Here is a 10,575-nt window from a genome sequence, read left to right on the forward strand (position 1 = left end):
TTCTGACAGTAGGGCCCACCGGGCAGACACAGGGAAAGCGCGCTGCGGACACACAGGGAAAGCAGAACGCTGGAACGTGGGAAAAGTATCGCTCCCCAGGAGCCGGGGAAGGCGGGGGCGGACCCCGGAGGGGCCTGAGGTCGGAGCCGCGCACGTCGCCGCCGTCAGAGGCGCTCCTAGAAGGCGGGGCTTGTCGGCAGACCACGCCCAGGAGGCGGTCCGGTCAGCCCGGCCTTCAGGCGAGCGGGGCGAGCGGAGCGACCAGGGTCCCTACGTAGCTGAGCTGCTCCTTCCTGCCTGACCTGAGGTTCCAGAATTCGCTTCGCTGTTGCCTCAGGTGATGGGGCCAAATGCAGGCGTCGCCGGCAGAGCAGCTCGGATGCTTTCTTCCCAGATAGCCTTCAAGTTTGAGTCCCCGACCGCCGCCTCAGCCCCAGTCAGCCCCCTCAGGCTCAGGTGTCTTCTTAGGCCGCAGCTGACTTCTGAGGGCAGGAGACCCCTGCCCACCCAGCCTGGTCTGCGCATGTCCCTCCGCATCATAGGCTCACTACCCCACGGCCCCTCCTATGCCCTCCTGCTTATTTGCCGAAGGTTTGGCTGTGGGCCCCAACCTACCTGCCAAAGGTCGCCTCAGCCCCCTTAGGCCCAAGCCACACCCTCAGGCCTTGGTCCTTCCCTCCTAGCACTTTCCCCACCGCCAGGCTCCTCAGCCAGGGCATCTTAAGATGCCCATCTACCCTCTTAGCTGTGTCTTGCTGCCAAGGTCTTGATGATCCCTTGGTCAACTTGATTCTATCTGACTGCCTTAATCCGCCCGGCCCCTTAGATCCAGGTCACCCACTCAGGCCTAACTATCCGAAGGCCGCATGCCACTCAGTTCCCAATTGCACCCCTAGTTCTAGACCCCCTTCCAACTCAGGATGTCCAGTTTCGACCTCACATGCCCTCTCAGCCCAGCTCTATCCCATCTGCCACTTCAAGAACACTCCTTTTGTCTTTTATCTTCCGCAACCATTTTCAGCTCTGTCAAGCTACCCTTACTGGTTTTGTGGCTTTTATTTTGGGTTTTGTTTTGTGACCCGCAGGGTCTCTCTTTGAAGTCCATACCCTAGTCTGGATTTAAACTCTCAATCCTGAGTTAACTTCCTGAATGCTGGAATCCCAGGATAGAAAAACTATGCCTAACTCACCTTTGGCTACCCTTTGCTTCTGACACAATCAGATTGGCTCTCTCTGTCCTTTGTGCAGGTCTGCAGGCACTCCTAACTTACCTAGTAGTTTATTGGTCGGGGTTCCCAGAGCCTTGGGCATGCAGGCAAGCTGCTCTGTCGCTGAACCACATCTCTATCCCCTCCCTAGCTTTTTTTTTTTTCTTTTTGGTTTTTTGAGACAGGGTTTCTCTGTATCTTTAGAGCCTATCCTGGAACTTGTAGACCAGGTCCGTCTCGAACTCACAGAGATCCGCCTGCCTCTGCCTCCCAAGTGCTGGGATTAAAGGTGTGCGCCACCACCGCCCAGCCTCCCTAGCTTTCTTATTTGTTTTGTATAAAGTCTTGCTGTTATAAACCAGGTTGGACTCAAACTCATGTTGCTCCTTCATGAGCCTCCTGAGTGCTTAGGATTACAATCTGGATGGCTTTTATCTAATATTTCTTCACTTATTTTATTTTTCTGTTTTTTGTAGTATTCTTTTAAAAATAAGTATTGTTGTAGTGTGTGTGTGTGTGTGTGTGTGTGTGCATGTGTAGAGGTCAGATCAGGGATCAAACTCAGGTCATCAGGCTGTGGTAGCAAGCATTTTTATCATTGAACCAGCTCCTTGGTCCATATCTAGTATATTTTTTTAAGGTTTTATTTTTAAACTGTGGAGTGGTGGCACACACTTTTAATCCCAGCCTTCGGGAGACAGAGGCAGGTAGATCTCTGAGTTTGAGGCCAACCTGGTCTACACAGTGAGTTCCAGGACAGCCAGGGCTACACAGAGAAACCCTGTCTTGAGAAAGAGAAAAAAAAATTACTTTAAATTAATTATGTGTGTGCTCATGTTTGTGCATGAGGATCCACTGAGGATGTGGGTGCTTGTGGAGGTCAGAAGAGGAAATCAGATCCTCTAGAGCCAGAGTTACAGGGGGTTGTGAGCTGTATGACATGGCTGCTGGGTACCAAACTCACGTCCTCTGCAAGAGCAGCAAGCGCTCTTAAAGACTGAGCCATCTCAAGCCGGGCGGTGGTGGCGCACGCCTTTAATCCCAGCACTCGGGAGGCAGAGGCAGGCAGATCTCTGTGAGTTCGAGGCCAGCCTGGTCTACAAGAGCTAGTTCCAGGACAGGCTCTAAGAAAAAAGCTGCAGAGAAACCCTGTCTCGAAAAACCAAAAAAAAAAAAGACTGAGCCATCTCTCCAGCCTTCATAGCGAGTATTTTAATTTTTTTCTATATAATCACACCCCCACACACACCTTTCACCATATCTAGGTCATCTGTCCCAAATGCTAGCTAAGTGCAACTGAGGTTTTATTTATTTCGTTTTTATGTGTGTTTTGTTTGCATGTACATATGTGCACCATGTGTGTTCCTGGTGCCCACAGAGGTCAGAAGAGGATGTTAGATGATGTTACAAATTTTTATGACCCACCATGTGGGTTCTGGGAACTCAACCCAGGTCCTCTTCGGGGAGCAACAAGTTTTCTTAGGAGCTGAGCCATCTCTCCAGTCCCACAAGTGGAGTTTATTAAGGAAAGGTTCTGTGCCGGGTGGTGGTGGCACACGCCTTTAATACCAGCATTCAGGAGGTAGAGGCAGGCGGATCTCTGTGAGGATGAGGCCAGCCTGGTGTATAAAGTGAGTTTCAGGACAGCCAGGACTACACAGAGAAACTCTATCTAGCTCGAAAACAAAAACAAACAAACAGAAAAGGTTCTAAAATAGATTTAACCATAGGCATTAAAAGAAAAAGGGCAGGTACTGAAGAGTTGACTCCGTGACTAAGAGCCCTTACTGCTTTTGCAAAGGTCGTCTTCTGCCCTCCTCCTGCATACACAAAGTAAACATAAACTCATAAGGCTCACATATGTATTCAGAAATAAAAAAATTAGTGAGTAAGTCTTGGAAGAGAGAAGAGCTCAGGAAAAGGACCATATACACCCAAGTATGGGTACAGATTTCTCAAGAAAGTTTCTGTGCAACTGACTTCACTCTTCACCTTTCTATAGACCAACGGCCCTCAGCCTTCCTAACGTGACCCCTGAATACAGTCCCTCGTGCTATGGCGATCCCCCAACCATAAAATTTTGTTGCTACTTTCATAAGTGTAATCTTGGCACTGTGATTAATCATAATGTATACATGTTTTTTGATGGTCTTGACGACAGCTGTGAAAAAATCATTGGACCCCACAAGGGATCACGACCCACGGGCTGAGAACCACTGGTGGAGACCGACCTCTCAGTTGCTTCCCTTTGTTGTCATTTCTTCCTGGTTTCGCTAACCTTTCATATCCAGTTTATTACCAACCCTCAATTCCTCCATTTCTCTGTCCCCAGTCGCCAGTTCTAGTCCAACTGTTGCCAAAGGGCTCTGCCCCATCCGACTTCCACCTGTCCTTCTTTCAGTTCCACCATCTTTCATTACAAGTAACTTAACTTGCATCTGTAATTTTTACTTAAACTATACGTTTAGCTCCAGGAAATATTCTCCTTCATATCACCCACCTTTCCTGCTGTTTTTGTCTCCAACCTCACGTGTTCAGTTAATAGTGCAGCACTATCGTCTCTCTTAGGGTTATGAAGCTCTCTGTTTTCGGGGTGTTCGGTCCCTTTCCAATCTCTACACTTGTTCATGGTCTGGTCCCTACAGCCATGACATGAGTGAATGATTCATGACCCATTATCCTCCCAGCACCAAGAAGGAGATCCAGTCCTGCTACCCAGCTAAGTCCAGTCATGCAGGGACAGGAAGATGGCAACAGCATTCTCCCTTTTGCCAAGTGAGTCCTCCCTGTTGGGTGGGAAGGATAAAGATGGGATGGAGGGAAGACTTGGATTCTTCTCAGAAAGGAGTGGAGTAAGAAAGAACAGGAACCTCAGTGTCCGTGTTTAGGAGATGGATGGTTCGTTAATTTATTCAACAAATGGTTTACTATTATTACTTTATTTTAAATTGTCCATGGAGGCCAGAAGAAGGCTTGGGATGCCCTAGAAACAGAGTTACAGGGAGTTTTGAGCCTGCTGACATGGGTGATGGGGAACGAACTCAGGTCTTCTGTTAGACCAGTATGTGTGCTCTTAATCACTGAGCCACCTCTCTAGCCCCAACAGTTTTGAACACTGTAATGTTCTAGGCACTGGGGATTCAACAATTAGAAAGGAAAGGGACCTCCTCTCAGAGAGCTTGTGGTAGAGCAGAATGTATAAACAAGCATCGTTACACCTAGTTAAGAGAACTACACAAAAAGATATGTGAGTATGAAGTGATGGCAGATAGAGGAGATGGAAGGTGGGGTCACCGTAGAAAACTATTGTGTGGAAGGTAATTTGAAATGAGATTGAGCTTGTCTGCAGAAGGGGGATGGTGGAGGCAAGAAGGAAATAAACTTGGAATGTTCTAGTAACAGATGAGACTAATGTAACTGAAACTTGTTGACTGAAGAAAACGTGAAGAATAAAGTTAAGAGAATTAGAAAAAGCCAGATCATAGAAAACCTTGCAGTGCACAGACAAAACTCTGTATTTTTATCCTGAAGATGGTGGGGTAGAAAGTTTTCAGCAAGGAAGTGAAATAAGCACACTTTTTCTTTCAGCCTTTTTCTTTTCTCTTTTTCTTTTTTCTTTTTTTTTTTTTTTTTTGGTTTTCGAGACTGGGCTTCTTGGCTGTCCTAGCACTAGCTCTATAGACCAGGCCGGCCTTGAACTCACAGAGATCCGCCTGTCTCTGCCTCCTAAATGCTGGGATTAAAGGTGTGTGCCACCACTGCCCAGCCCTCCTTCGACCTTTTTTATTATGGAAAACTTCAAATAAATATAGTAGAGAAAGAGTATTTTGAACTGATATTCTCATTTCAGGGAGAATCAATAATTTTCATTATATAGATATTCTTTTTACCTATCTATCCCCCTCAATTTGGTGGGGGGAGAGTGAGACAGAGTTTCACTGTGTAGCCCTGGCTATCCTGGAACTCGCTCTATAGACCAGGCTGGCCTTGAGCTCACAGAGATCCGCCTGCCTCTGCCTCCTGAGAACTGTGCCACCATTGACCAGCTCCCCCTCAGTTTTTAAAAATAATTTATTTGTGTGTGTGTATGTGAGTTTATGCACACATATATGAGCAGGTGTGTGCACCATGTTGCACACATGGGTGCCAGAAGGTGTGGAGTATCCTCTATCATTTGCTACTTACTCTTCTCTAAATATTTTTAAGATTTTATTAATTTTTTAAAATTTTTATTTATTTATTAAGTATACAATGTTCTGCCAGAAGAGGGCACCAGATCCCATTATAGATGGTTGTGAACCACCATGTGGTTGCTGGGAATTTAACTCAGGACCTCTGGAAGAGCAGCCAGTGCTCTTAACCTCTGAGCCATTTCTCCAGCCCCAGATTTTATTAATCTTATTTTATGTGTATGAGTGTTTTGACAGTATGTATGTAAGTGTACCATGTGGGTTCTGGAACCCTAACCTGGGTCCTCTGCAAGAGCAACAAGTACTTTTAACCACGGAGCTATCTCTCCAGTCAAACCAAATCTTCCTTTGAGCCAGCGTCTCCCTCTAAACCTGGTGTTCACATTTTCTCAGAGTGGAAGTCTGCACACTCCAGCAGTCCTGTCTCTGACCCTTCAGAGGTAGGGTCACAGGTGTGTGAGGGACACTAGCTTGTTACATGGGTGCTCATGATTGAACAGGAAGCATTAACTCTAAGCCATATCTCCAGCCCTTGTTTGTTTTAGAAGTGGGGTCTTAAACAGTTTAGGCTAGCCTCATACTTACTATGTAGAAAAGGATGACTTTGAACTCCTGACCCTCCTGTCATCGTCTCCAAGTGTTGAGATTATACACATGCACCAGAGAGTGTTGGATCTCCTAAAGGTAGAGTTTGGGGGCAGTTGTGAGCTGTCTGATATGAGTGCTGAGAACTCAACCTCAGTTCTCTGAAAGAGCAGTAAATGCTCTTAACCACTAAGCCAATATGATACTTAAAGGATTATTTTTGCTGGACTCAGGAGGCAGAGATAGAGAAAAAAAATTACTTTATCCTGTTCTGTGTAGTAGCATTGGGGAGGGGGTAATAAGAACTGAAGCAGGGGCTGGAGAGATGGCTCAAGCAGTTAAGAGCATTTGTTGGCTCTGAATTCAATTCCCAACATACACATGGCAGCTAAAAACCGTGTATAAAGCCAGGCGGTGGTGGTGCACACCTTTAATCCCAGCACTCGGGAGGCAGAGGCAGGCGGATCTCTGAGTTCGAGGCCAACCTGGTCTACAAGAGCTAGTTCCAGGACAGGCTCTAGAAACTACAGGGAAACCCTGTCTCGAAAAAACAAAACAAACAAACAAACAAACAAAAAGTGTATAACTCCAGTTCTAGAGGATCTAATGCCCTCTTCCTGTCTCTGTGGGCACTGCATGACTGTGATGAACATATATATATATATATATATATATATATATACATATACATATATATATACATATGTATATATATATATAATATATATAAGCAAACATCCATACACATAAAATAAAAAAACACCAGCCTGGTCTACAAGAGCTAGTTCCAGGACAGGCTCCAAAGCCACAGAGAAACCCTGTCTCGAAAAACCAAAAAAAATAAAAAAAATAAAAATAAATAAAAAGAACTGGGGCTTGTGGGATGTCTCAGTGATTAAGTGTGCTGGCTGCTCTTCCAAGACCCAGATTCAGTCCCAACACCCACATGGCATCTGATACACTCTTCCAGGCTCTGTGGGCACTGCATGCACATGATACACAGACACACATACAGACAAAACACACATACAATATGAAATAAAAATAAAAATTCATTTTTTTTTTATTTTTTGGTTTTTTGGTCTCTCTGTGTAGCCCTGGCTGTCCTGGAACTCACTCTGTAGATCAGGCTGATTTCAAACTCAAAGATCCACCTGCATCTGCCTTCTGAGTTCTGGGATCAAAGGCATTCACCACCACTGCCTGGCTAAAATTTTAAAATTATAATAATAATAATAGAAATAGGGAGAGAAAAATGGAGAGATCATTGCCATAGTCCAAGGAGAGAAAGATGATAGGTGGTTGCAACATGAGAATGAAAATGGAAACAGTGGTCAAATCTGTGTATTGTTCAGATATACCGCTTACTGGATTGACCAATGGATTAGATACAGGAAATGAGGGGAAATATAGCATAGCAAATTTTTGGCCATAGCAGCTAAGCATATGGGGTATATCTTTTATCAGGTTGAAGGCTGAGAAGATGTTAAATGGAGCCTAAGGAGGAACCGGGCTTGAACAGATTTTAGAGTATTAGCATGCTGGAGATATTTAAAGTCATGAAACTTGAATGAAACCACCTAAAGACAGATAGGAACAAAGAATATAAAAGACTTCCTGACCTTTCAGTTAAAGACTAGGAGGTTGGGCCAGGCATGATGGTGTACACCTTTAATCCCAGCACTCGGGAGGCAGAGGCAGACAGATTTTTGTTAGTTCAGGGCCAGACTGATCGATATAGCAAGTTCCAGAACAGCCAGAACTACATAACCCTGTCTCTCAAAAACAAGCAAAAAAAAAAAAATCAGAAAATTAAGCATCATTCAATCTGGGGACAAGGAAGTAATAAGCACTGTTCACACATAGCTCCTACACCCTGTATACAAGGCTATTGATTGTTCTTCGATACATAAGACACAGTAGGGTAAACAGAGTTTCTCTCTTGGATCTTCATTAACTTAAAGGAACCTTGTCTATCAAAATCACCTTAGTAACCAAAGCCTTCCTTTTTAAGATAATTTTATTTACTTATTTTTGTGTTTTCCAGTGGTGTTAGGCAACCCCTGTGAAAGGGCAATTTGAAACCCCAAAGGGGCTGTGACCCACAGGTTGAGAACACTGCTCTGAAACATGAGCCTACCTTGTTCTCCTTTCAGGAGTTCCAGGGTGGTCAGCCGATCTTCACCCTGCAACCGGCCCTCCCAGAGTAGCAGACCAATGCCTCAGCCTTATGGAGACACCTTCTGGGAGAATCTTAGCCGAAGGTCTAGGTGAGTAGAGCAGAAACCGGAAGCTGGAGGTGGGAAGGTGAGGCTATACTATTTTTAAGGATCATGCATCCTTACAGCAATGAGCCCATGTTTGGAGGCCATTTCCTACTTTGATGCAACTGTAGCTCCAACAGGAGGTTGGAGAGTTTGTGAGAGAAATGGTATTTATTGGGGTGTCCTTTCTGACTCCAGCTCCTATTTTTGTTCTTCTCAGCTCCCACTGGATGGAAGAACAGTACATTCCACCAATGCTGGTATAACAAGCCCTGCTCCTCAACCTTCTGTTAGAGTGTGCTTGCTGCCTTCCTGTCCTTATTACCCTTTCTCGCTGGCATTTCCCAACCAGTATCTAAGCAGGCCCTGTTTATTGAAACCAAGCATCCTGTTTTCCAGATCAGATCCAATTTCCAAAGACCCCAGATTTTCTAGTTCAGCCCAAATTTCCCGGAAACCCACATCTGTCCACCCATTTAGCAACTGTTCTTCCTCCTTGGCACAGAGGGCCACTGGGTGCTCGAAGCCTGGCCTGCACCCTCTTGAGGGGCTTCCTCCTCCTGCAAAGCTTTGGAGAAGAAAACGAAAGAAGCTGCATTCGGAAAGAATGCAGACAGGCCCTGGAAACATTCCGGCCCGTGTTAGAGCCGTTACCTATCATCTGGAGGACCTGAGGAGGCGACAGAGAATCATCAATGAGTAAGGAGGCATGGTGTCTGGCCTTTAGGAGCCAGGCAGGGATTGGTGGAGGGTAATTTGAACTAAAAAAAGTTGAGAGCTTTGAGAGAATTCATTGGTACTTGGAAAGGAACCATGCCCCTGGTGTGATTCAAACATAATTTCTTTATTTTGCATTTAATTATGTATGTACATATGTACTGCATGTCACAGCGTGTGTGTGGAGATCAGAGAACAATTTATGGGAACTGGTCCTCTTCTTCCATCATCTGGGCCTGACTTAGACCATCAGGCTGGTGGCAAATACCTATACCTGCTAAGTCATCTTGCTGGTCCTCAAACATAATTTCTATAATGTGAAAGAAGCAATTGAGGGAGAGAAGATGAGTGAAATGAGCCACGATGACTAGAGAGCACATCACTGAACGAGGGAAATTAGGGGTCACTGACAGGCCCTGGAACTGAAAATTCTGTCTGTGGAGAGCAAAAAGTCAAATGGTACCACCTATGAGTCTCAGCAGGAAGTACTTCAGACCAGAAGGGGGAAGAATGTAGAAGCTGGAAGCCTGACTCCAGGCCCCTCTCTCTGAAACCTAATGTCTCCACAGACTGAAGAAGGCCCAGTGGGGAAGCTCTGAGGCTCCATCTGAGCTCCCCCAAGTACCTGAAGAGGGCTATGGATTCCTCAGCACTCCTGAATACCTTGACGTGGAAGAAGAGAGGGGAACCGATCCACAGGAAGAGAATTATTTTGTCACTCCCAGGGATCAGGTATGATTGGAGATGAATTTGGTAGGGCAGGGTGGAGGGTGATATCAGTTCATAATCTCGAATGGGGAGGCGGCAGAAGCCAAGAGCTGTTGAATAGCTGAATTTAAAAACGAAAAGTAGTCATGAACCCGAGCTTGGGGAGCGGGGCGTGCCTGAATTTGGTCATTAAGAAATGTGGAGACCTGTTTTTCCATTCTTGCCCCTCTCCCCCTTCTATTTTTCTCATCCACAGCTGCTCTGGTCTCCCTGGACCCCCTTAGGCCAGGAGGGGACTTATGCCTCTGGGCGGCTAAGCTCTCTGACCCACAGCACTGTTACAGCGAGGAGGAACCCCACTTACAATCCTCAGAGGATGGAGCTGCAGCATGAGGAGTAGTGGACAATCATCCATGCTCAAGCTTCCAGACCCAGGACCAATCCAAGCGCGAGACTCTCTTCACTGCTGGCGGCAAGATGGTTGTTCCCTCTCCTAACCCTAACTGTTGATCACAGCCTACTTGAGTTTCTATCCAACGGTCCCATCCCCTCACAGCCGGACCCTGATCTTGTGTTCTTTCTGTTCTGTTATTAAAGAGCCTGGAGGCAGTGAGAGGGGATTGGAAAGGAGGACTTCTTTGATTTTCTTGAGGACCCAGTTACAATGAAGTCAAGCAAGGTCCCCAAATTAGACAAGTCTCGCCCGAGACAAGAAGAGTTCTGCCCAGGTCCAGCCTCCAGGGCTCTAGCCCTGTACCTCTGCCCAAGCCCCATCCTCCTGCGCCCACAGTCACTTCAGTCAGCTGAGCTTCCGCCTCCGGATCCCGGTTCCCTTAGCGCTATTGCCCCTTTAGAGACGATCCTGCAGGCTATCGCGTAGACTGGCCCAGTGTGCTGACCCCA

The 10,575-nt window shown here is 46.2% G+C and overlaps 1 protein-coding gene across 2 annotated transcripts; it reads left to right on the forward strand.

Annotated features, from left to right (window-relative positions):
* The first annotated feature begins 235 nt into the window (after positions 1-235).
* Positions 236-10,499, forward strand: Inca1 (inhibitor of CDK, cyclin A1 interacting protein 1). 2 transcript variants are annotated; one of them, XM_038324852.1, is made up of 7 exons: positions 236-337; positions 3,896-3,983; positions 8,140-8,253; positions 8,468-8,507; positions 8,753-8,946; positions 9,534-9,696; positions 9,929-10,499. In XM_038324852.1, exons 2-7 carry the CDS (start codon positions 3,940-3,942, stop codon positions 10,070-10,072), a joined length of 699 nt encoding a protein of 232 aa, XP_038180780.1. In that variant the 5' UTR covers positions 236-337; positions 3,896-3,939; the 3' UTR covers positions 10,073-10,499. The 2 variants fall into 2 exon arrangements, with proteins under 2 accessions (XP_038180780.1, XP_038180782.1); XM_038324854.1 differs by lacking the exon at positions 3,896-3,983 and having other exon boundaries at positions 239-337.
* Positions 10,500-10,575: the final 76 nt, after the last annotated feature.

Source organism: Arvicola amphibius, chromosome 4, assembly GCF_903992535.2.
Source record: "Arvicola amphibius chromosome 4, mArvAmp1.2, whole genome shotgun sequence".
NCBI classification, from domain to species: domain Eukaryota; kingdom Metazoa; phylum Chordata; class Mammalia; order Rodentia; family Cricetidae; genus Arvicola; species Arvicola amphibius.